The 25,100-nt window shown below is 39.5% G+C and overlaps 1 protein-coding gene across 2 annotated transcripts in view; it reads right to left on the bottom strand.

The window, feature by feature from the left end:
- MAMDC2 (MAM domain containing 2) overlaps positions 1 to 25,100 on the bottom strand; it is a 65,151-nt gene that overhangs the window by 8,140 nt on the left and 31,911 nt on the right. For both annotated transcript variants that reach the window (XM_048931294.1, XM_048931295.1), the window contains exons 3-9: positions 20,736 to 20,998; positions 19,889 to 19,973; positions 18,787 to 18,924; positions 16,908 to 17,164; positions 14,727 to 14,820; positions 11,692 to 11,838; positions 10,523 to 10,788 (exon numbers count right to left, since the gene is read on the bottom strand). In XM_048931294.1, coding sequence (XP_048787251.1) covers positions 10,523 to 10,788; positions 11,692 to 11,838; positions 14,727 to 14,820; positions 16,908 to 17,164; positions 18,787 to 18,924; positions 19,889 to 19,973; positions 20,736 to 20,998 — 1,250 coding nt within the window. The remainder of the gene's footprint in view (positions 1 to 10,522; positions 10,789 to 11,691; positions 11,839 to 14,726; positions 14,821 to 16,907; positions 17,165 to 18,786; positions 18,925 to 19,888; positions 19,974 to 20,735; positions 20,999 to 25,100) is intronic.

Here is a 25,100-nt window from a genome sequence, read left to right as displayed (position 1 = left end):
AGGGGTAACACAGAGCTGTTCAAATTACACAAGACACAGTAAGGTTTATTTTGTGAAAATACTGCTAACAGTTTTCTTTGCCTAAATACTGCAAACCATCTGTCTGACCACTGAGGTTATGACCATAATTTGGGTGGAGCTTTTCAGACCAATTCCTTTGTGATGAGGTCTGTGTTAGTGACTGGCAACAGATGAATGTCCCTTCCAATATTTTAATATTCTGCAGCAACTGTAAACATCTCAGCTACCTTACCTGAGGTTGAATGATGATTGACAGTTTCATGCTGATGGAAAAAGACCGTACTTTATGCATTACCTGATATATCCTCTATTAGCAGGGTTGGTTAACACATTCAACATAGTCATTAATACAGGATTTTTATAGACTGCTTTGTTTAGCCATGTTTATTTACCTACCTATTATAAAACAGCCTCTGATTTTTACATCCAATGCTACCAATCCCAGTAATGAGGATAATCTATTCTGCAAACTGTTGGAAGTATGGATTTGTGTTCTGCCCCAGCACAACATGCACAGCTGCTCAGTGTAGTGGCCTAGTAGTGGTCCCATGTGCTTCTCTGTAGATCTGCTCTCCTTGCCTTAAGGTTTAATATGGCAAAGATCATTACCTAATTTGTAACGTCACTCTCAAGAAACAGGCATAGTTTGTTAAAAAACATGGTAGCATCTTGTGGAATGAGGAATACAATAAATACTTATGTCAAGTGGACATCATTCACCAGACTGTTAATAAATGCATTCTGGTGAACACTGTATTAAACTAAAGACATATTATTGTCCTAAACCCAAGGATCTTCAGAAAACCACACATGAAAGGGTGAGATCAGTCCTCGTTTGTGAAACATTTCCACACTGTGGAATCATGTTCTAAGTGATGTTTTCCTATTGACATCATTGGGAGCAGGATCAAGTTCTTTATTCTTAAATTGCAATAATTTGTTCCATACAAGGTATGTAATTACCCGTTGGATCCTGCAGAAAGAGCTCCATTTCTAAAGCATCACAACAATAACTTGCTCTGTCAAAGGCCTTTGAATGCATACCCTTTGTACAAGGCATCGTTTTGCTTCAGTGACATGTGTGAACTTGCTTGGTTTTGTCATCCACAGCATTAGCATTACCACACTGCCACCAGAAGACTTCATAATTGCACAGGGGTAGCAAGGATGAATGAGTGGGCATGCAGCATTTCCAATATCAGCAACAGCGTTACATACTAACATTGTTCTTTGTGCACTTGGCTGATTTTGTTATGTTCTCAGTTTAGTTTTAAGCAATGATGTAGAAAATATTTTTCTTCACAGATCAGATCTGTTTAGTCTTCTTTTGTCCTAAATGTCTTTTTTTTTTTTTTTAACTTTTTTTTTTTTTTTTCTTAAATGTCTGTTTTGGTGCATGTGAACTTTACGCCCCAAAATTCCATGAATTCAGATTTCACTCAGCCACTAACTTTCATCCCAAGTCATATTTCTGAATCTGACAGCACTAGCATCTTATGGTCCTTCACATCTGCTCAATTTCTATTAGAATACTTCCTAGGTCAGTTATTCAAAAAATAATCTTTTACAAAGCTATCTCATATCTTGGAGAAGAGAATAAAGGATCTTTGTGCTCCGCACATGCTTCTTTTCATAAAAAATGACAACTGAACAATATACTAACTGTTTCAAAATGTAACAAATCTTTCTGGACTTGCATGCTATCTTGGAGGCTAAATTAAAAACATTATCAAATGCAGGCAGTTGTTGCCTGTGTTACTGAGAAAATAAAATACGTTTTTCTCTCATGCCTTTTTCTTGTTCCAGAAAGAAGACATAGCCAGGCTATTAGTTTCCTTCCAAATCCTTGCCTTGATTTCTGGAGGTTTATTTTGCAATGCTAAATCAACATTCCTGGCACCCTGGCACGCCTGGCACAATCAAAAGTATCAATGATCAATTCTTACAATTTATCCTAGCCTATATGAATAAGGAGTAACACAAAATGAGAACAACTGGTAGAATTAACAAGTTTTCACTTCCTTTATGCCATGTTGTTAGGTTGTGCCTCAGACACAAAGTTAGGTGGAAATGATTTCCAGTCCTTACCTCTCTGCATCTCTACAAGTTGATGTGAGCTGAATGTATGCATATGAAATGAACCTTCTTTTGGAAGAGAAGAAGAAGGAATAGGGCATGCAAAAAAAAGTACAAAAGGGAAAATTGGGGAATTTATAAAAAGAAGGTTGGAAGAAGCCAAGAAAAAGACACAAAGATAAATGATGCTCCCAGATCCCTTCTTTTTTATCCCAAGATAGCATAGCTGTTGCTCAATCAGAAAACCAGATCAGCTGAAATATACATATTTAAAAAAAGATAAGCTGGGACAACTACCAAATCCAGTGTCTGAAAATCAACCCGAGCCTGTGCAGAAAATTAATTTACCCAAATTTATCCTGCTGAACATTCCCATGTTTAAACTACATACTGTTTATCTGTATACATACAAAACTCATTCTGTCATTTGGACACTTATTTAGATTCACTCAAAATCCAGGACATAAGCAATTATAATGATGTTCTTGTTGATTGAGTCTGTTTTTGAGAGGAGCAACTGTTGCAGCTTCCTTGAAGTAACACAAAACTCTGCATTATGAAAGCCAAAAACGATGGGAGTATCCAAAACAAAAGTGTGACATGACACAGGAAGCAGTCAAGATGCTTTCACAAAACAGTGAGTTTTACTATCTCTTCAGTCATTTATAATACTGCACAGCTATATAAGCTGCAACCAATCCTGGCAGATGGAATCAGTGCATCATGGTGATTGCCCCACGGCTGATTCATACAAATGTTATCAATGTAGCCCAAATTATTTTTGACTTAGTTTGATTAAACTAGATTTTAAATGGCTTGTTTCTATTTGGCTTAAACAGAAACAGATCTGTTATCAGTAGCGGAAATATGCTACTAAACCAAAGTTAGATGATCTGCGACCTCCTGCGTCATTTTAAATGAACTGAGTTTAAATGGCACTTACCATGCTAGTTCAGTTTCTTGCTGTGAAAATAGCATTTATCATTTCTCCAGTGGGAAAAATAATGTATTGTGAAAATATCTACACACATAATAGAATAATATTGGTAATAAGCTACATCTATTTCATGTCTTGTAGAGACTAGACTAACCCTAACCCTGCAAACAGTGTATGTGAGACACTGATATCCTCCAACATCCCCCAGACTCATCCTAGATCTCCAGTAATCTCTTATTATGGCTCTATTTTCTTTTCAACCAACTTGGTTCTTCGGCTCTTTTTTTTTCCCAGAGAGAAAGAAAGGTTCACACCTTTAGACTTATGTATGTTACTGACAGTGTGGCATGGTAATATTACGGTACTAGTTACCCAGAACAAAAACTGAGCAAAAAAAGGGAAATGTAGGTTAACTATTGCAGACAGCAAATGATGTTAAAATCTATTCCAATGGATCTCCTTGTTTAGCTTCTGTGAAATACTTTCTAATACTTTCTAAACTGAGTAAGTTTTAGATTGTTTTTCCCATGTGTCATTTCCATTACTATTTATCAAACACTTCAGACAGTGGGGTACACATTTTGCAAGCACTTTACAGACCTTAACATCAGCTTAAAAGGGCCTTTCTACTGACTGCTCCTCAGTAAGTATCTTGTTTTAGGCACGAGAGAATGTACGACAGGCAGGGCAAAACACAAAATGCAGCCAACTCCAATCCGTTGAAACTGTCCATTTTAATATGGAAGTATGCATCAAGAGTTGTATTACAACAGCACTCGAAAAAACCACCTTTATTTGGCACAAGTGACAGATTTTCAGAGGAGGAAGTGAACACCAAGATATCAGCCTTCTTCTATCTTATATGTAAGCAGAAAACTGTGTCCTTCATACTGGTGAGCTAGCCATAGCAATTAGGAGTATATCGCACTAGTCATTTACCCATGACTTTGATGGACAATTAGAAGACACAGATTTATTAGCAGGAAAGAGAAATCTAAGAATTAATTAATTTCATCAATACAGATTAAAAATACTACTCGTTTCATGAGCATTTCCACAGATAAAAAGAGAGAAAAGGTGCAAAGACCCTCTTAGCACAGCGCAGGAAGGCAGAGTGGAGTGATACTGGATATTTAGGAAAAACAGCACAAGAAGCAAATCAACCATAAGGATATTTGTACATTCCTATAATATGTTCTAAAGCATTTGCTTTAGAATTGGAGGTCATACTTGTACTGGTCTCTGCAAAGTCTCTTTTCCATGAATTTGCCCAATTCCTTTTAAAATGTGTTCTTAGCCTTCAAAGCGTTCTGTGATGAAGGATTTCAATGCCTAATGATTCCCTAAAAGACCTTCCTTTCACTTGTTTTAAAACAAATAACTATTGAAGTGCAAAACTCATTCATATGATTCACATTCTCATAACTGCAACTAAAATTGGTTATGGATGACAGGTGAAAATGAACAGGTGAACTCAAGGAAAGAGAAGAAGAAAAGCAGACTGAAAGAATAAAAGCCCAAGAAACGTTGCCACATCTAGCTTTGGGCAAATAGAGAAGACTATTATGATGCCAACTATCTTCTCAAGGATTCATTATTCATTTTTTAACTCTTTGAAACTCTACAGCAGTGTGTCAAAACTATAAAAACTTGCATGAATGAATAAGCAACATGAGATGTTCACTTTATAAAGCCAGAGCACCAGAAAGGTTAATCAAATCTAGTAGAAATGACCAGAACTAATGTGAGTAGATCAACCTGCAGTCAAAATTTCATTTTACTACAGACTTCTAGACTTTCTTCGTAGTTGCTTAAGAGGGAGATCTTTTTATGGCTGCATATGAACATGTCCAAGATTAAAATGCTAATTCATACTCCATGGTGCATGCAAATATCTCCATGCTGTGCATGGCTCATGTGAGTTTGTCTTTCCATTAGCAATGACCTTTCCCTGCCATGTATTAACCTGGAAAATCATTTTCAGTTCATTTAATCAGATCAAAAGATTCTACAAATTTCAGAGTCAGATTGTTACGCTGTCTTAATGATATTAATATGGCAAGGTATGGCAAGTTTCATTTATTTTAACAACTGTTAGGAAGATCTTCTGTCTGACATTTATTTTCTGGGTATTATAGAGTACAAAAACACTTTTTATGCAAAGGATCACGGGTGTGTAGTCTTCTAGTCTTTTTCACGTCCCTGAACCCTGCATCCCCAAACCTCTATGTGGGGACCAAGGAGGTAAATCCCTCCCCACTGCAAGGGCAGAGCAAGTCCGAGAGTGCCTCCTTAGACTGAATGAATACAAGTCTATGGGGCCGGATGGCGTGCATCCCAGGGTCCTGAAGGAGCTGGCTGAGGTGGTTGCCGAGCCGCTCTCCATCATATTTGAGAAGTCGTGGCTGTCAGGTGAGGTCCCAGACGACTGGAGGAAGGGTCACGTCACTCCCATATACAAGAAGGGGAGCAGGGAGGACCCGGGGAACTACAGGCCGGTGAGTCTCACCTCCGTGCCTGGGAAGATCATGGAACAGATCCTCCTGGACAACATGCTCGGTCACATAAAGAATGAGCATGTGATCCGAGACAGCCAGCACGGCTTCACCAAAGGAAGGTCATGCCTAACTAATCTTGTGGCCTTCTATGATGGAGTGACGGCATTGGTGGACGAAGGGAAGGCGACCGATGTCATTTACCTGGACCTGAGCAAGGCCTTTGACATGGTCCCCCACCACATCCTCATCTCCAAATTGGAGGGAAGTGGATTTGATGGGTGGACGACCCGATGGATAAGCAATTGGTTGAAAGGCCGCAGACAGAGGGTGGTGGTCAATGGCTCTATGTCCAGGTGGAGGCCGGTAACAAGTGGTGTCCCCCAAGGGTCTGTCTTGGGACCGGTGCTCTTTAACATCTTTATTAATGACATCGATGAGGGAATTGAGTGCACCCTCAGCAAGTTTGCTGACGACACCAAGCTGAGTGGTGCGGTTGATACGGTGGAAGGAAGGGATGCCATTCAGAGGGACCTCGACAGGCTGGAGGGCTGGGCTCGGGTGAACCTGATGAGGTTCAACACGGCAAAGTGCAGGGTTTTGCATTTGGGCCGGAAGAACCCCAGGCACCTGTACAGGCTGGGAGGAGTGGTCCTTGAGAGCAGCTCGGCAGAGAAGGACCTGGGGGTCCTGATGGACGAGAGACTGAATATGAGCCAGCAGTGTGCTCTGGCAGCTCGAAAGGCAAATGGGATCCTGGGCTCCATCAGGAGAGGGGTGGCCAGCAGGGACAGGGAGGTGATTGTCCCTCTCTACTCGGCTCTTGTGAGGCCCCACCTGGAGTACTGTGTCCAGGTGTGGAGCCCTCAGTACAAGAAAGACATTGAGATTTTGGAAAGGGTCCAGAGGAGGGCGACTAAGATGATCAGGGGGCTGGAGCACCTCCCCTATGAGGACAGGCTGAGGGAGTTGGGCTTGTTCAGCCTGGAGAAGAGAAGGCTGCGGGGTGACCTCATTGCAGCCTATCAATACCTGAAGGGAACCTACACCCAGGAGGGGAGTAAACTCTTCAAAAGGGCTGACAACAGCAGGACTAGGGGAAATGGATCCAAGTTGAAGGAGGGAAGATTTAGGTTAGATGTTAGGGGGAAGTTCTTTACTAGGAGAGTGGTTAGGCCCTGGAACGGGCTGCCCAGGGAGGTTGTGGATGCCCCGTCCTTGGACGTGTTTAAGGCCAGGTTGGACGGGGTCCTGGGCAACCTGATCTGAATGTGTATGTTTGGTGGCCCTGCTAGGCAGGGGGGTTGGAACTACATGATCCTTGGGGTCCCTTCCAACCCGGGTGATTCTGTGATTCTGTGATTCTGTGATTCTGTGATTCTGTGATTCTGTGTAAACCAACTGAAACACAGAGCATCTCAGATACAAACAAATCGGGATTTTAAATGTCTTGCCTTCCCACCAGTTTAACATAACATATGTATTTGCAGTATGTTTGTATATACGTATGCACATATATAATGTATGTACAAACATTTATTACTTGCTCAGTTGGATCATACCCACATAACTTTTTCAACGCGGTATTTTGAAAGCGTAATACAAGTCTGTTGGCCAGCACCAAGCTTCCTGCTCACAGAATTCAAGCCAACAATCTGTGCCAGACTGCAGTTAGCTAATTCCAAAAGAACTTGCAAAAAAACATTACATAAACCAGAAGATGAAAATCTGAGCCATTTTACTGGCCTGATGAAAAAAAAAAAAAAAAAAAAAAAAAAAAAAAAAAAAAAAAAGCCCACACATAATTAAAGCATATCAGATTGATTTCAAAGTTTTGCTTTCAAAGCCTTCCCTTCATATTGGGAAGAAAGATGAAGGGCATACATATTCAAGTATTTTCTGGTTTTACAAGCATCAGGACTCTTTGGCCAATGCAACATAACTGCTACCTCACTGACCTCACTAGCCATTAAGGAGCAGCCAGGAGACTGTTCCCTGTATCCACGGTCCCTGAGCCAATCTACAAGTTGCACCCAGTAACCAAGCACTTGACCAGCTAAACTACTGTGCATGCCTACACCTTCTTAAGCCTAGAATTGATGCACCTCAAAAAACAATGTGCTAGCCCCATCAACCACTACATCTCCCAGAGAAAAGGTGGTAGCTCCATCTTATGTTTAATCCCACTTCACCCCACTGAAAGATTTTCCCTTGTTATTAACAATCCCAAGATGCAATGATTTCAGCTCAGATTTTCCATTCTGGGTGCTTGCTTCAGGCTTGTTTTGGAAGATTCAATCCAAAACACTTCCATCATTTCCAAGAATAAGGCTAGGAAAAAAGGCATTATTTTGCCCCTATTTCAAAAATTCTTTGGCTTGGGCACTACTAGACACTGGAGAAGGAAAACGAAAAGTGTAAGGGTTTAGTCTTTGTGCCAGAATTCTGTTTTCTTTCAATTCGTTACTTTAGATTAAAAAAAAACAAAACACTATAATTTATAAGAATTTGCATAGGCAGGGCAAAGAGATGGGACATGGTCAGGATTTGAGGCTAAGACATGGAACAGGCTGAGGAGCCAGACAAGATGGAAAATGTGAGTGGGGGTTGCCACCCCCCAGACAGGACTGAAAACACAAAGATTTATCTGTAATACACCAAAGGACATGAGTGAAGGTTGGAGGAAACAGGACAAGTGACATTCACTGAGCAGATATGAGTCTCATGTGTGACATTTCACTCTCCAGAGCCAGAAGTCAGGCAAAATGTGCTCTGATGCACCTCTGACACAGGCCTACAATGAGGATGGCAAGTGACTATCCCCTGTCAGCTATTTCTTTAGGTCTTCATTATACACACATCAGGTTCGGTTTCTGGGCTGTGTGGACATGCTGCTGACTCACATCCAGTTTGCCATCCACCAGTACCCCCAAGCTCTTTTTGTCAGGGCTGTGCTCTTATCCTTTTGCTCCCCATCTTGTACTGTACTGTGTACTTGTACTGCACTCAACCAACTTTGCAAGACCTTGCATGTGGCTTTGTGAATCTCATGAGGTTCACCGAGGCCCAATCCTTGATCCTGCCTAGGTCTGTCTGAATGGCATCCTATCCCTCAGGCATGTCGACTGTACGATGACAGCTTGGTGTCATCTGCAAACCTGATGAGGATGCACTCGATTCCACTGTCAATGTCACTGATGAAAATATTAAAATGCATTAGCCCCAGTACTGATCCCTAGAGACACTACTTGTCACTGATCTCCATCCAGACTGAGCCACTACTCTCTGGGTACAATTCCTTGTCCATCAAACAAACCACCCACCAAATCCATATCTTCATATCTTTCCAATTTGGAGAAAAGGATATTACGGGTGACTGTGTCAAAGGCTTTACTGAAATCCAAATGGATTACATCAGTGGCTTTTCCCTTGTTTACTGATGCAGTTAGGCCATCATAAACAGCCACAAAGTTGGTCACGCAGCACTTGCCCTTGGTGAAGCCATGTTGATCGTCCCGTATCACCACCCCGTATCATATGCTTAGCACCGCTTCCGGGACAACCTGTTCAATCATCTTCCCCAGTAAGATAACAGCCTTCAGACTAAGCTAGGGTTTCATCCTCCAAAATACATAGTTACTTTACTATATTTACTAAGAGGTATCCAAATTACGAAATGCTGAAAACTAGAGTTTTCTAAAGCTCTAAGTCTCACCTTTTGCAATATCTAAAGAATGAAACTTTAACAGAAACATTTTGCAGCTTGTTTCTGTAGTAAAGAAGGCTTTCTCATCACAAGACCTGAAGAACCTGCTGCAGGTTTTTGAGAATGGCTGGAGGCCAAAGTACTCTGCTGCTGCAGAGTATGGTGTTTCTTCTCTTCTGCAAACCTTTGGTCTCAGAAGCAGAGCAGATATTCCTCTGACTTCATTCTTCTCTCCTCTACTGCTCTTCCCATCTATTACTGCCCACAGGCAGACTAGTAGCTACAGACACAAAAGCTGCAATTCAAAGAAATTTTTAAAAGCTTTCCATCCCAGGCAAGCTTCTTCTCAAGTGTTTTAGATACTTTTACTTCTAGGAAAACATAAATATAGTTCTTCATAAATCCACATTGGAAAAGATTTTCCCTGTAGATGTCATGTGCTACAAAAACCTGCCACCTCCAAGGCTATAAACCATGTGTTAACAGTCATGTTCAGCTGTCATCGCTGCTCATACTCATTCATTGTGTTACACTGTTCAAGCTACTGAAACTTTTTAGAAGCAATTAAAAAAAAAAAACAGGATCAGCAGATAGCAAAAACATGTTATACGCTTGCCTTTTTAACCATTATCTTCTCATGGTTTTACTTTTTGTTTTTAAGAAAAAAGAGGAGAGAAAGAAATACACTTTTCTGCAAATATTTTGGGATGACACTGTAAGAGACTTCTACTACTAAGTTTTTGGGCCATAACAATACTCTGAAGTTGTTTCTTTCTATAGAGATTGAAAGGGCATTAGAAATTCTGTTGTATGTGTAAAAATATAAAAAATTTTAAAAAACATGTATTTTTAATTTAACAGATAGCTAAAGGAAAGTACCCAACAATTATTATTAAATTGTAATAACCATTACAATTAAATTTTCAGTGTAAATTTCCTCTCTAACACACTGAAGCAACTTTGCTCTCAAACTTTCTTTGTACAGTGCATTTATTTTCAGGCAGAACTTTCATTTTTTTCCAAAAAAAAGTTACACTAAATAATTTTCTCGTGTCAAAAATTATAGTGGGGGAATCTCTGCTCCTGCTACAGAGCCCCTTCACTGGGGCTAATGGAAGCGAGTCTACAAAGAAGAACACTCCTCCACCACACTGCCTAGGGAAATTTATTTCATGTTGCAGGGGTACCTCACTCATGTTTACTCCTTGGATAAAAAAGTTCTCTGAAAGGAAAAGGCAAGGAAAACCTCCATCTACAACACTGCAGTCATGAAGAGCTGGCTCTTACCTTGCAAGGCATCGGTTTTTTGAAGGAGATTTCAGCTTGAGTCCAAACACCCCTTGGGGAATCCAAGACAGACCAGATTTTCTCTTGAACCACATGATTCTCCTCAAAAATATAAACAGCGAGGGTGCCACTCATTTTGAAAAAGCCATACAAAGCGTAATAAAAACGCAGACAAAACTGCAAGTTTCCTGGCAGGGTTGGGCCATACAGACGTCCAATGTACCCAGGCTGTGATGTAAACTTTGTGTTTGCCAGCAAGTAATAACCTGCAAGACAGTGCAACTAATGAGTATTTCTAATAAACGATTAGCATAGCTTGTTTGCTGTTAAAGCCGTTTCAGCTATTGCAACAGACTTTAGTGGTAGAAAGTTTCTACTGGCAGGAAAAAGACAGTGAAAGGAAATAAGATATTTTTTTTTCTAAAAACAAACTTGCTATTTCAAACTACACTGGTACATGAGTAAGTTACTAGAAATAAGCACTCTTCAAATATACATGGAAATATTCTCTTGCTGGAAAGCCAGCTATTTCAAAGATTCTGCTCTGAGACCAAAGAACAAAGGATGGGACACAGTGCATGTTATGAAACAGGTGAGGCTTTATCCTACACATAATAACCACAAACACTCTATATACAGAGATGTAAGAAGAGCACTACATCAAGTGCAGAAGACATTTTCAGAACTTACTGGCAGGCTTTTCACTATGCGGCTTTACAGCATAGAGTTTCACATTGAAGACCCTTGAAGACTCCAACTGTCCTTTGCCTAGAACAGCTAAGAGCCCAGCTCTCCTCTACATTAAAATCAGTGTGTTACGCTACTATCATATTTGCCTGCACGTTTTTGTGCACTCATAGTGTCTAATGCCATTTAGTGACTATGACTAGAAAGTCAGTGGATTTTTGTGGACTGAGATGAGAGCAGCTCAGTGATGTTACTCTGATTTATGGCCCACATGATTTTTTGACCAGTGACATTGCCACTCTGCAAGCAGGGTCAGGCACAGCCAGAGTCCCCGATAGAGTGCAGTGGCAAGCAATTACAGCAAGGCAAATTAACAAGTGTGCCAATGATGTTGCCAATGATGTGAAAATTTAAACAACGCATTAACATTAACAAACAACATTAACAAACAAACATCCAGTTTGACTCTTGTTCAGATTTACCAAACCCAGTAGTGTGATCTCCCGCTCTATACACATTGCGCTTCACTTTCACTCTGCTCCATCCTGGGACATCCTTGTGATCCTGGTAAAAATTACACAGATCTTCCTCAAAATTGCAGCCTGCATCAGCAGGATTGAAGATAATTCCTAAAAAACAAATGCATATGTTCTCTCAAGAAGAGCACGGTACAAGCATAAGTACCCAAAGCAGAAGTATGCCCTAGTATATCATTTCATCTTTCTCTGCATTACAGAAGACAAGAATACATAAAGTTGTTACATGCATATGATGAAAAATCACACTGACCTCAAGGTATCTATTTTCTATCACAAGTGCATGCTATTTACTTATATTTTTGCTGGAGGAAGTAAAGAAAAACCTCCCTGACAGTCCCTATAAAATATAAATACATTACAGACATAAAGAGTTCTCCTTCAGACATAATGCACAAAGACATTCAAACATCGTTTTCATCCCGCTCCCTTATTCAAAAGATATTTGGACAGAATGATTGAGTGTGTGCATACATGTGCATAGCTGTCAGATTTTCATTTTGGTTCCCGAGGGGATAACTTTCCAAAACAAACATTTAGAATTTTCTTGAACAGCGGCTCTCTAAAATCCATTTTGTAGTAATGCATAATGTGCATGTATATACATGCTTTGAATATGTAAGTCAAATAGGTTTTGGGTTGCGTACCACCTCATGGCCATTGACCTCTGTCATTTTAGCTCTACAGCAAAGAATGCTGCACTGCTTATTAAAAAGACCTGAGGATAGCTCTGTGTTGATCTGCAGTCAAATGGTACTTTTAAGTAAAAATTCTCTACCTCTGTAATGCCCCTTCAGCTGATTGCTGCAGCTGATGAGTGAAGGAGGGGACAAAGCCAAAGTGACCATGCAACTTTCGGCTAGCTCAGCAGTCTGGACCCTGTGAGCACCACTTTATAGCCACATGCACGACCCCTCTGCATGGAGGCTAAGCAGGATTCCTATGCAGTGGCAAGGACACAGATGATCAGCTTCAGGACAAGCAAAATTTTGAGATGCCTCCAGTTCTTCATTCTCAGATAAGCCAGAACTATGTGCTAACTATGTATCTTTCTCTGCATTATTTACAGAGAAATAAGTAGCAGCAATGCCTCAGCATTCATCACCTGAGAAAGTGCACAGTGGGAGTCACTACCTGGCTCATGAAACATGAGCACTTACCTTTAGATTCAACTTTTATTGAGCATGTATACTGCTCTAGTATCTTTCCCTCCCTTGGACTACCATCAAGACCTGCACCGACCAAACTTTGGAAAGTTTAAAAAAAAAAAAAAAGCTGTAATAAGCACCCCTGTGATTTAGTACAAGGAGAATGAAGATTTTTTGCTTTTTAACATCTCCACTTAAAGTAATTTGAAACTGGAAGTAAATTTGAAGGATTACCCAGCACCTAAATGTATTTCAGCAAACAACTAATTTCTCATTAATTTCTGAAGTAGGAAAAACAAAAAACACCCCACAAACTAAGAACAAATACAAACCAGAGCTGCTAAGCAAAGCTCTTAGCTGAGCCATCATTTTCCTAAGTTAGAGTGTATCTACACTTGGACTATTACACCACAACAAAATCAGGGTTCAGCAGAAAATACTATGTAACATTCCATGGCTCACTGCACATTAGCTGTCTTTAAAATGGAAAACACAGACGAGCACACAGATCCAATCCATGGCATACTGCAACCCTAAGTCAGGATTTTTGTTGCAAAACAAAAGTAGAAGAGGCATAGAGTAGACAATGGAACAGCTAGACTTACTGTGCCAAGAGTGGAGGATTTATAATATATATTATAACATATAATAATATATAACTCCATAATATGTCATAATATGCCTCCTATTGATATTTACACAGTGCACAGAATCACAGAATCACAGAATCACCCGGGTTGGAAGGGACCTCAAGGATCATGTAGTTCCAACCCCCCTGCCTAGCAGGGCCACCAAACATACACATTCAGATCAGGTTGCCCAGGACCCCGTCCAACCTGGCCTTAAACACGTCCAAGGACGGGGCATCCACAACCTCCCTGGGCAGCCCGTTCCAGGGCCTAACCACTCTCCTAGTAAAGAACTTCCCCCTAACATCCAACCTAAATCTTCCCTCCTTCAACTTAAAACCATTTCCCCTAGTCCTGCTATTGTCAGCCCTTTTGAAGAGTTTACTTCCCTCCTGGGTGTAGGTTCAAAGGGTGTAGGTTCAGTGCAGGTAAAGCCTGAACAGACTCCAAGTGATAAAAAAGCACGAAAGTCTCTTTTCCCCCAGTCACTCCAAAACACTAGCCAAAAATTCATGCCTGTGACCAAAAAGAATGGATGGGCTCAGGGGAAAACCACTAATTTATTTCTGAAATTGCTTAGCAGTAACAGTGAAAAACAAGAACAGAGTGAATTAAGAGGCTGCACTCACAAATGACAAAGTCCTTGGTCCCATATACCCAAATTGCAGAGGTTGTGAGGACTTAGCTGACTTCTGCTGCTGTGAAAATCTAATAAAATCCTGACAGATGTTCCACTCTTTGTGGGAAATAACACCTTTTGGAACAGCACAGACAGGACGACATAGCTCCTGCTTTGGCTTTGAAGAACACCTCAGGGCATGTGGATGGAGGAAGATATTCCCTGCATCAGCAATAGTGAAAATCCAAGGACTTTTGCCTCCTTATACTGAAACATCTGGGGAAAACTCAGGACATCCCCCAGCATTCAGTCCAACACACCAGTTGCAGAACCCGGAGGTATTGTTACCTCGGGAGGGGAAGCAGCAAGGATTGGTTTCCAGATAGTTCATCAAGAGAATAACATTCTCTTTATCTCTGTTACAGATGCTGTCTTGTCAGTAGGGAAAGAGAAGCCCAACGGGCACTGGCCACATAAGTAAGCAGCATCTGCACAACACTACCAAATACTGGAAGTACTGACACAAGCAGTTCAAGGAAGCAAAGCAAGGAAGAAAAGATGTCAGACAGCAAGAAGAACTCTTACCTGTCTGATTGCTGCAGTAAACTGGAGAGAAAGAAATGTCATCGAGGGCAACATAACCTCCCTTGGCACTATTGAAAGCAACTTCAAATACTACCTGAAAATAATAATCATTTGTTATATCTACACAATAATGATTTTGGTACACATTCTCATTTTGCAGAATTCTGACGGACTCTCCCACGCAGGCTTTGCAGCACTTCAGGCAGTACTGCGGGTCTGGGGACAAACTGAATTACATCACTTATTTATAGTATAAATTCAATTCTGACCCACGTAAAAGATCTTTGCCCATCCAAAGTCAAGGGAAAATCAAAGGATAACAGAACTCTTCTGCTGCCTGATGAAACATCAATTATAAACATACACTAATGAAATGATACCATAGCAAGCCAGTATTCATCCTTTATTGACTGACAAAGATCAAGAGCTAAAACCAAACCGCATGGATTACTTTGCACCAATTGTTGTTACTGCGTTCACTCGTCTCTAAACATCCTCAGACACTAAAGTTTTCCTTTTAAAACATCAGTTAAGAACTAGAAAAGCTATCACTTGTTTTGCTTACCACAAAATCAAAGACTGCGGACATTCTCCATTCCCAAGGGATATCATTTCCTCAAGTAAGTGGAGGACAGTCCATAACTATTGAGGAAGTGTGTTAAAATTTATCTTAAGTATCAAAGCACCGACTTACAGGAAAACTCTGAGAAAAGCCTGAATCACAAGACAGCCCCAGGGACAAAACAAGGATATAAGGACAAATGCTTCCAGAGTGAGATAGCACTGTCTGTGATGTTTTGCCCACAGATGGAACCAAACTAGGAGAGCTGTGTAAGAAACCAGAAAGATTTCCTCTAGCCAGAAGAAAAAAAACAAAACTTTCCTTGTGAAATAACTGGGAGAAAAAAATAAATCTAAAAAATTATCTTTAAAGTAATGACTATGCTGGATTACATAAAAATTTCTGAAGCAGAATAGAGGCCCATTTTGCCCAGTGTTTGTTTTCAGCAGAGGTCACCCACACAAAGAACTCTAGATGCTGACAAGCTTTTGGTTATTCCCTTACACTGCACTTCTAATGGATTGTTTTTCCCTTGAATTTCTCTAATCAGCTTTTGAACTGATCAAAATAATGGTACCTCTAGTATGCTGGGGAATTGAGTTCTACAGTTTAGTTGCAATATGAATGAAGATGTCCTCTCTTTTATTTTAAAACTGTTATCTTGTAATTAAGAATCTGGAACATCATTGCAAATTATGAGAAAAAGTGAACAGTCAAGCTTCTCTGTATCATTTATGGCTTTTGTAAACTTCTCCCACATTCTACTTCAGTCATAGTTTTTTACTTCACCACTTCACTTTTTTGATCCTTTAAAACATTTCTGCCAATTAGTTTTATACATTTGTTCTTATCCTCAGATATAGTAATTGAAACAACGCCCAGTCTGTTAGTAAATGTTGTATCTCCTGTTCTACTATTCTCTGTTAGAGTGTGTTTTTTTAAATCAGATCACACCTCCTTTGCCATACTATTTGAAGTACAACAGTTTCAATATGGCTACTGACATTACTGAGAATGAAGGTATGTAACAACTAACAAAAATAAATTTTATCCCCAGTAATTTCTGAAAATCTGTAGGCTTACACTGAATTAATGAACAGCTTCAGTAGAGTTAAAGCAAGTAAAATTACAGCTGATTTACTTGTAATCTTAGTATCATCTATGTGTATTATTACTATCTATTCATAAAAATCTATGGATGTATATAAAAAGTGTATTATATATTTTACATATGTAAGTACATATAATGTGCATTTATAATACACTGTTTATTCCAATCTTTGAAGGCACTTATTTTCTAGTAAACACTAGGAGACACCATTTTATTTTTTTCTGATACTCTTTGCATTAATTCAAGTTTCCAAAGACAGCCAGCTTTCACATCTAAAGGCTACTGCACTATTAGGACCCAAGTTTGGACGCTGTCTCGTGAAAACTAAGACTGAATTGCAGAACTGTCTAAGTCAGAGAAAACATCTAGAATGTTTTTGTTAAGTTTTGTTCTGTGGCACAAGGCATGCATAATGTTACAATTCTCAGTATCCTCAAAAATAGACCATCAACAGACGGAAATATGGGACTAATATACAGAACTAATTGTACAGGAATGACTGTTTTACCTCCATAGGGTATGGTGCACTGAAGTCAACTTCAGCTAATGCCCAGTCTCCAGTCGAGGCACTGTCTGTTTTCCAGATCTCTTCATAAAAGCCACTCATATCTCTCAAGTAAAGAGTAAAAACAATGCTGCTCTCCTGCTTAAGTTGGTAATAAAAGGATAAGCAGCCAGACATCGGAGCTGTAGTCTTGGGTGAGATTAGCTGAGCCACCTCCTGAAAATGTTTGACGTAAATGGAGTCTACATACATGTAGTGACCTAGAAGTATAAAAGGAACTTAGCATAAGGATACATTTGAAAGGACACCAATTAAAGGAAGTATATAGAGGTGGGTGAGTCTAGATATATATCTGTATTGCTAGGACAACAATGGTTAGTTCAGAGAAATACGAGTAATTCAAAGGTTTTTCTCCTTGTTTCTTCCTCTGTACAACCCAAAGTTGTTTGAGTAAATAGTAAGCCTCCCAAATGTTTGCTATAGTATTTAGTCTTATCCAGTGTAACACCTACTGAGCTTAAATAAATGAACAAGGCTCACTTGTTTGACTCAGCAGATCATTTAATGTAATGAATTCTCAAACAAATTGTAATTCTGCACATTTCGCCATCTTGATAAAGCTACTTGCCCTACCTAAGATTTGGCTTCTGAATCCTTTAACAATACTGTTAAGACAGATTCATTAACAGAGAGATTGTTATATATATAAATATACACTCGTGAGTAAAATCCCTTGCCCAAAACAGCCAATGTGGTGCGCAAACAGATTCTTGGCACACAAAATCTCAGACTGTGATTTTGGGAAATCTATCTTGATTTAAGCAGGACACATGCATGTTCACAAAAATGCCATACATCTACAGATTTTCTTTTCTACACTCCTAGGAACACAGCACCAAACAATAGCGCTTGATAAATTTAAAAACAGTTTTTCACAGGCAGAAAATTTAAGGAAAACAAAGAGCTAAACTGACAGGATATTTCAGTATAGACATAGCAAACTGTGCTATTAGGTTTCTACATTTTTGTTATCTACACCACGACAGCCCGTTAATTAGTTAATTCTGTTCCTAGTCCTGGAGATTTCAGTTCTCATTCCATTCAAGTGAATACAGGAGAAAGGGCTGGCTTGGTGATGAGTTTCCTGGAGCCTGCCACGGTCAGGGGACTGGTAACTCTTCTGGTAACTCTTCTTGCCTGAGATGCTTCATTTTCTTCTGCAGTGTTACCGCATCTCACATCTTAATCAAAATTTCCCTGACAAATGGTTGATGTATCCTCATACCACACTTCTTGCAAAAAGAAGTGAACATGAATTTTAGATTATTGAGATCTCATTCAACAGTCAGCAGTGAGAGTTTGTGTGAAAAAGAAATAGGGTGGCTACAGGAAAATAAATCTCTCCCGGCTGCCAGCTTCGGCAGTTTCATACAGTACTTTTTAATATGCAGAAGGTCCATATGTACCATGGTTGAAGTTCTGGCGAGTCCAACTTCTGTGAAAATTTTACTAGCATTTAAGCAGAGTTATGCAGGGCTGGACTGATACTCTGTACTCAACTCATACAATTGTGAAATAAAATATAAAGGCACAGCGGCATGAGTTAAGGAAAAAGTATCAGCCCCACTTCCTTGCACTACAAAAACCAATGTTGTTTGAGGTACAAAGTATTCTGTAGCAAGCTCGATTCCCATGTCTGCTGCAGTACTTCATACAGCACTACATCAAAGATTAAGACATCCCCTCTTTTGTCAATCGTTCTTCCCGCATTCAGTTCCAAGAAAAAGAAAGAAAGAACATACATAGTAATTTGCAGTATATGAGAAACACAGGGGTTAGAGAACCAACTTTTCATCCATGCTTGTTATATGTTGTTGCTTACCCAATTCATTGTTGAGTGTGTGGTCTTTGGGGAGGATAGACTGGGAATTGCGAATGTTTCCTCCTCCAACAAACCAATTCACATTGGGGTTCCAGCGGTTCACAAAGCCACAAAGATGATTTTCTTCAAAGTCACATTCTGCAATTGCAAACACCAGCTCAGTGCACACATTTTCTTCACAGAAGCTCGAATACACGCTATTGCTAAGCACTGGCTGTTTTATATACAGCAGTGCAGAGAACATCTACATTTACAAAAACGGACACACCACTTAACAGTTTACAGTAAGCAGAAGCAAACAGTGGCAATTCTTCATCACTGCTGCAAAATACACATTTCCATCTTGTTCAGTCCAATCTCTCCGTTCACTGTTTAGCAATACCCAGCTGCTGCAATTCACAACAAAATAAAATAGACTTAAAATAATCCACTTTCTAGTACTTCCTGAAGAGTCAGAGTAGAACTCCCATTTGTGAAGCAAGGATGGCTGGAAGGAGAGCAGAAATAGTATTTCTCAGCACTGAGAAGATTGCTTTATTTCCTTTGCAGATCCAAAGAATTCTTAGCAGTTCAGTTGACCTCCACCAGAGCTCCCCAGAAACTGAAAGGTCTTTTGGCCTCTAAGCCACTGAAATTTTTGATCACGGCAGAATTTGGCAAATGTCACGAGGAAACAGCCATCAGTGTAAATATCACCACATCTTTTACTCTACAGTCTGCAGCATTCCTTTGTAAGGAAACATGGGGTGGCAGACAATGAAAATAATATCACAGCTGTTATGTCTAATGTTTGCAGAAGTCTAGTTTTGAAAAAATATAACGTTTGCTCCTGCTCAAACAACAAACTGCTTAAGAACAGAATGAATCATATGTGAAATGTTTATACTGCTAGAGAAATGAGTAAATATAAAAATATACTAGCATGCACAGTCTTAACTTAAAAACAATGAAATACCTATACTGAATATGACAGTTCACATTTCAACAAGATAAAACCTATTGTTTTTTTCCTAAATTGAAACCTTTAATTCAAGTTTTAGAACAGTCAGCAAGCCATTGTTTTCTATTCAGAGAAAACAGGAACTGAGCGGACAGTACTTACCAATACAATATCCAGGAGTTATTTTAATTTCAAAAACTGCTATACTGGCAGATTTATCTTGTCCCATTTCAGCTTCCAGTACAATCTGCACAATACAAACCAGATTGTAGATTTTAGAGCATCAGAATGCCCATTTTCACCCTGGACATTTTAACCAGATAAAACGGGTTAAATAATCTGTGTAGGGAATTCATCACCCTTTCAGTCACCAGGTATTTTTGCTGAAAGCTTGTACAAAAGCATCAAAGACAAAGTTAATACCCTTCTATGAAGAAAAAAAAGTACACCGAAAGACAATGAGACAAGGCCAAAACAGCATGCACTTCATTCAGATAAAGGAATGCAAAGAAATTCCTCAGCTTTGGGTATACAGGGAGTTGGTGTGACAGACAGAGTTAATAGGGTTTGGATAGAAATACTCTCCTCTACACTTCTGACCTTTACTTCTTCCAGAATGGCACAGGACAGGAAAAAGAAAGCACAGTGGCAGACCTGGGAGGTCACATATGTGCCACGAGACAACAGCAGCTGTGTTGACCTGTCACAAGAAATGAGGCATCCATGCTGCTTTCACTCAGTCAGCTGGGTTTTCCAGTGAGCCCCTTGATGACTTGATGACAGCCCACATCAAGTTTTAGCTCAGATGCTTTACAACAAGCACTCAGCATCCCAGCAGGATGGAGTGCACTTCTCGTCTGTCAAGGAAGAGTACACTGAAGACCACACACTCCATGGAACAAGAATAGGAAGAAGGAGACCAAGAGTGGAAATGTTTGAAAAGCAATCCATCCACCACAATGTGTACACAATAAAGCCTGTGGTGGTTATCTTCCAAAATTGTGCTTACCTTGTACTTCTTTGTGCTGTTTGTTAAATCTAAACTGGCTATGAGCCAACTATCTGAAGGCTCCTTGGCTGACCACAGTAAACTATCAAAGCTCTCTCCTTCTTTCCTCATGTACAGGTTGAGCCTGGCAGGATCCAATGAAGTCACAGTGGTTGCTATCTGATAAATCAGTCTGATGCAGCTCCACTCTTCAGAATACAGGTCAGGACTGACAAGCACGGCCTTCTCACCCTCATAAGATGTGTCCACAGAAATGTAATGTCCTAGAAATAAAAACAGACACACATCAGAATTCTTCATTAAGTACTGCCCTCCAAAACTGGTAGCTGTAGACAAATAATTTGAATAAAAAGATAATTTACACAAGAACACGCTGCAGGAATGTTTAATTAGATTTACAGATCAAAATTTTCTTACTTTATTTTTCTATTTTATATTTAAAAGCAATAAAGAAAGAAGTACTGCTGCTAAAACTTTGTAAAGAATTCCTGATTTCGAAGAAGAAAATTAGGAAGACTCTAGAAGTACTAAGAGGTACAAATACACTTGTTAAACAACAGTGCTAAGTGTAGTGCTACATTTAAAACTATCAGTTTTGATTAAAAAAAAAAAAAAAAGAAGAAAAAAAAACAGAGGAAGTGATGAAAAGTTAAGAAAGCATGAGAAAAACAAAAAATACCAAGGAAACAACATGTAAAATAAGGAGACAACAATAAATCACCATGGAACAAATGCCTAGCATTAAGAAACTTCACTAACACATCAAAATCAAGGTCAGGAGTGCATAACAGCATACAGGAATCACAGAAAGCTGGAAATCAATGCCAGTAACAAGTGAAACAGAGAGAGAAAGAGAATTTCAAGGGGCAAACACACAATAAACAAGTAAGACATCCGTGGCTGAAACATGATCCTCTTAATCCGGTGGCCATGTGTATCAGACAAATCAGAACTGGTACCAGTTCTCAATAGCCAGACTGCATGCAAGAGTTGCAAGAGCTCTTGAGGATTATGTCATGTCAGTCCTTCATATAGCCGAATGTCACACCTACCTTCTTTCCTTCGAAAGGAAAGTATTTCTTCATTGACCTCATTTTATTCAGCCAAAGAGCCCATTCTCAGTCTCCACATGACTAAGCAATTGTTTAGCATGGACAGACCAAGAATCTGAGTGCTACTGTTTGCCTCTGTGGCACACCCTCTTTTCCCAAATCTGGTCTGAACCCTACAACTCAACCAAACCATACCAAGGCTGCTTCTTAGAAGTTCTCCTATCGCCCTCTCATATTCACAGATATACTTTCCATTGTGAAAAAGGCATACAAATAGACAGTCACCACCTCACAAGGCAAACTGCAGGCACAGATCTGGTTTACACAGGTCCCGGAGTGCCCTTGGGAAGATGCCACAAGCAGACAGCAGCTCTGACAACAGCCGCTTTCATGGGCAGAGCATGTTACAACATCCCAGTTCACACACTCCCTCTCTCCCCTACGAATACTGCACAGAAAATTATCTAACCCATTTATACTGTACACTTACTACTTGCTTACAGGGTAGAATCAGCTCTAACCAGCTTAAGGGATGTGTGGACATAGAAAAGCTGTATTTTGTTTCAGTTTTCAGGGAATTGATTTTTTTTTTTCCTCTGACTGTAATTTGTCCTTCTGTGCCAGTTTAAGTCTCCTGGAGGAACAGACAAAATCACTAGTAAAGTGTAAGTAACTTGCTACTACAGCAGCATAGCAAAGAAAAATAAATGAAGAAATATGCACTTCATCTGCTACTACCTCCAACGCGAGTACCAAAAACATCTACCTGCACACAGCTACTTGGTCACTTGGCACTAGAGCACATGCACAGCATTCACTGCTAGTGCGATCGAGTCCAGGGAATGCACATCTTTGCACGAGCATTGAGGACAGAGGAACATTAACAGCATCTTTCAGAAGTCAAATCTTTCTCAAATAATATTTGTTTTTGATTTATTTAAGTGGTGATATCCAGTTCAGAAACAGAAACTTTGTTTTCAAGCTAGTCTGAATTTGGATCATTTTGCTTACAAAGAAACCTACAATTCAGAATCCATGTCTGGAAATTTCAGTTTAGAATGCAACCCTATTTTTGTCAAGACTTCTTGAGAAACCCCACAGGAAAACAGAACATTCTTATAACATTCTCCTTTTTTCAGAAATAAATTAGCACTGACAAAGGAACACCCATTCACACGAAGACCTCAAATTACTAGCTGTGAGGTTCAAATAGCTGCCTGGCTTTAAGACTTAATTATAAGTAGACTAAAGTTCTTGTACAGAAGTAGTCATTTAGAAAATAAAGAAAACCTCCTAGAGTTTCCAGATGGGTTTGGTCTGAATCCCTGCTGATATGAAAGCAAAGATCATGAACTCTCTTTTTAATTGAGATCTCTTAGTTCTTTTCTTTCTAAAGATTAATTTGACCTAACCACTAATGTCTCCAAAAAAGAAGTGCTCTCACCCTAATTTACTAATCATTTTAGCCTTCTCTGGAAAGTTAAGCACATGATTGGCTCCACTGAAATGAGTGGAGTCACTGATAGAGAGTTTTATGTGTATATTCAAATGCTTTGCTAATCAGGATCAGGGAGACAGACACTTTGCAGAATCAAGCACAGAAAATGCTAATGTTAAACTTCTTCCAAATGAATGCCAGCATTGACCAAATGGCCTTTATAAATTGTATTTCAGTACTAGCAATGACATGTGCTATTGCTGCAGAAAGGAAGGTCTCACAATGCAGACCTCAAGGACTGACACAGAGCAATTGTGAGAGCAAATCAATGCAAAGAGAAGGCTCCTTGGAGTAAAAAAGCAGACAAATTTCCACACTTGTTTGTGGGAGTAACAGAAGAACATTTAGAAGTACATGAATGCACACTGCTGTACCCAGAAAATTCTCCTGAAAAATGCAACATGCAGCTTCATTTTGCAGCACACTATACCAGGATGCTTTATTTCTCAAAATCCCCCTCCTTCCAACCACCACAGCACTTACTGGAAGTCACTCTGGAGGTTTCAGAAGAGGGCTACTCTTCAAAATCACAGCAATTACACAAAATGCTGGTAAAAGCCTGATGATGCAGAAATACAAATGTACAACTTCTTGCAATTTCTAGCTATTACTTAATTAAGGGATAGGTGCAGGCCTAACCAGCATAACTGTGTTAATAAAGGAAAGCTACACATTCTTTCCCTTTTTCAGGGAATAGCATGATTTTTTTTGCTGTAACGGTGAAGACACTACAAAGCTTCCTTATAGGTGGCAGCAAGGAAAGCTAACTACCTGTAACTGCTGTATGTCTCTTATCATGCTGGTTCACTGCACAAGCTGGCAAGTAACATTTCAACCCAGGTTTCTGAAATAACTTTTCACCTACTGTGTAGCCTCGCTGCTTTCTGCCTGACAGTTGAATTAAACTCTGAACAGGACCAGCATATGCTCCTTCCTGCTCTGCCAAGGAAAATCTTGAGCCCTGAGGAACTTTGGACCCAACGCTGCAAACCAATCCAACCTTAATGCAAATATGCATCATGGCAGTAACACTCCTCAGTGCACATCTCTGATCTTGCTTTTCTAATAAGCAGTTCCTTACAGAGCCATTCACTCATGCTTAACCTCCTCGTTAGTATTATTTACATACTAAATATGAATCTATAATCAGTCAGCAGTGATTACGACAATGGGGGGCTGGGGTGGGACCAGCAATGTTACCTTTCCTCCTTTTTCCCCAGTTCTGTTAGGGAATGGCAGCAATTGATCTCCCTGTAAATAACACAAACAAGGCACAATGCCAGACACTGGCTAATAAGCAAAACCACATTCCATTAAGAAACTGAAAGAAAGAAAATCAAAACAAACAATTGGGATAACTAAAATTACTAGCTAGCTTTTTACATCTGATGTATTTAGCCTGTAAACATTTGGAAACATGACCACAGACATGTTACATCCTTCAAGGGGCTTATATCTGTCACAGCTGTTTGCTCAGCAGTGCAGCTTTACAAGAAAAATATATATAAATAGCTAGTTCCAAAAGAAACATTATCAAGGAAATATGAAGCAGAAAAAGAGGTTGGGAATTCACATTAGTCACTCATTTATTTATAGGCAAAATTTGCAAGAAATGCCAGTTATGTTTGGATTTCTATATGGAAACAGAAAAGAACATTACCAGGCATTCTTAAGATTTAAAAATAAATAAATAAATAAATAAATACTTATACTTCCTCAATATTTGGGTTTTGGTAGGATTTTTCTTAATACTCTATTGCCTTTAAAAAATAAAAAATTAAAAATTAAAAACTAAAAAAAAAGAACAAGAAACGG

The sequence above is a fragment of the Lagopus muta genome, chromosome Z, assembly GCF_023343835.1.
Source record: "Lagopus muta isolate bLagMut1 chromosome Z, bLagMut1 primary, whole genome shotgun sequence".
Classification (NCBI taxonomy): domain Eukaryota; kingdom Metazoa; phylum Chordata; class Aves; order Galliformes; family Phasianidae; genus Lagopus; species Lagopus muta.
Note: the sequence above shows the minus strand (reverse complement) of the source record. Positions and strands in the feature narration are given on the sequence as shown.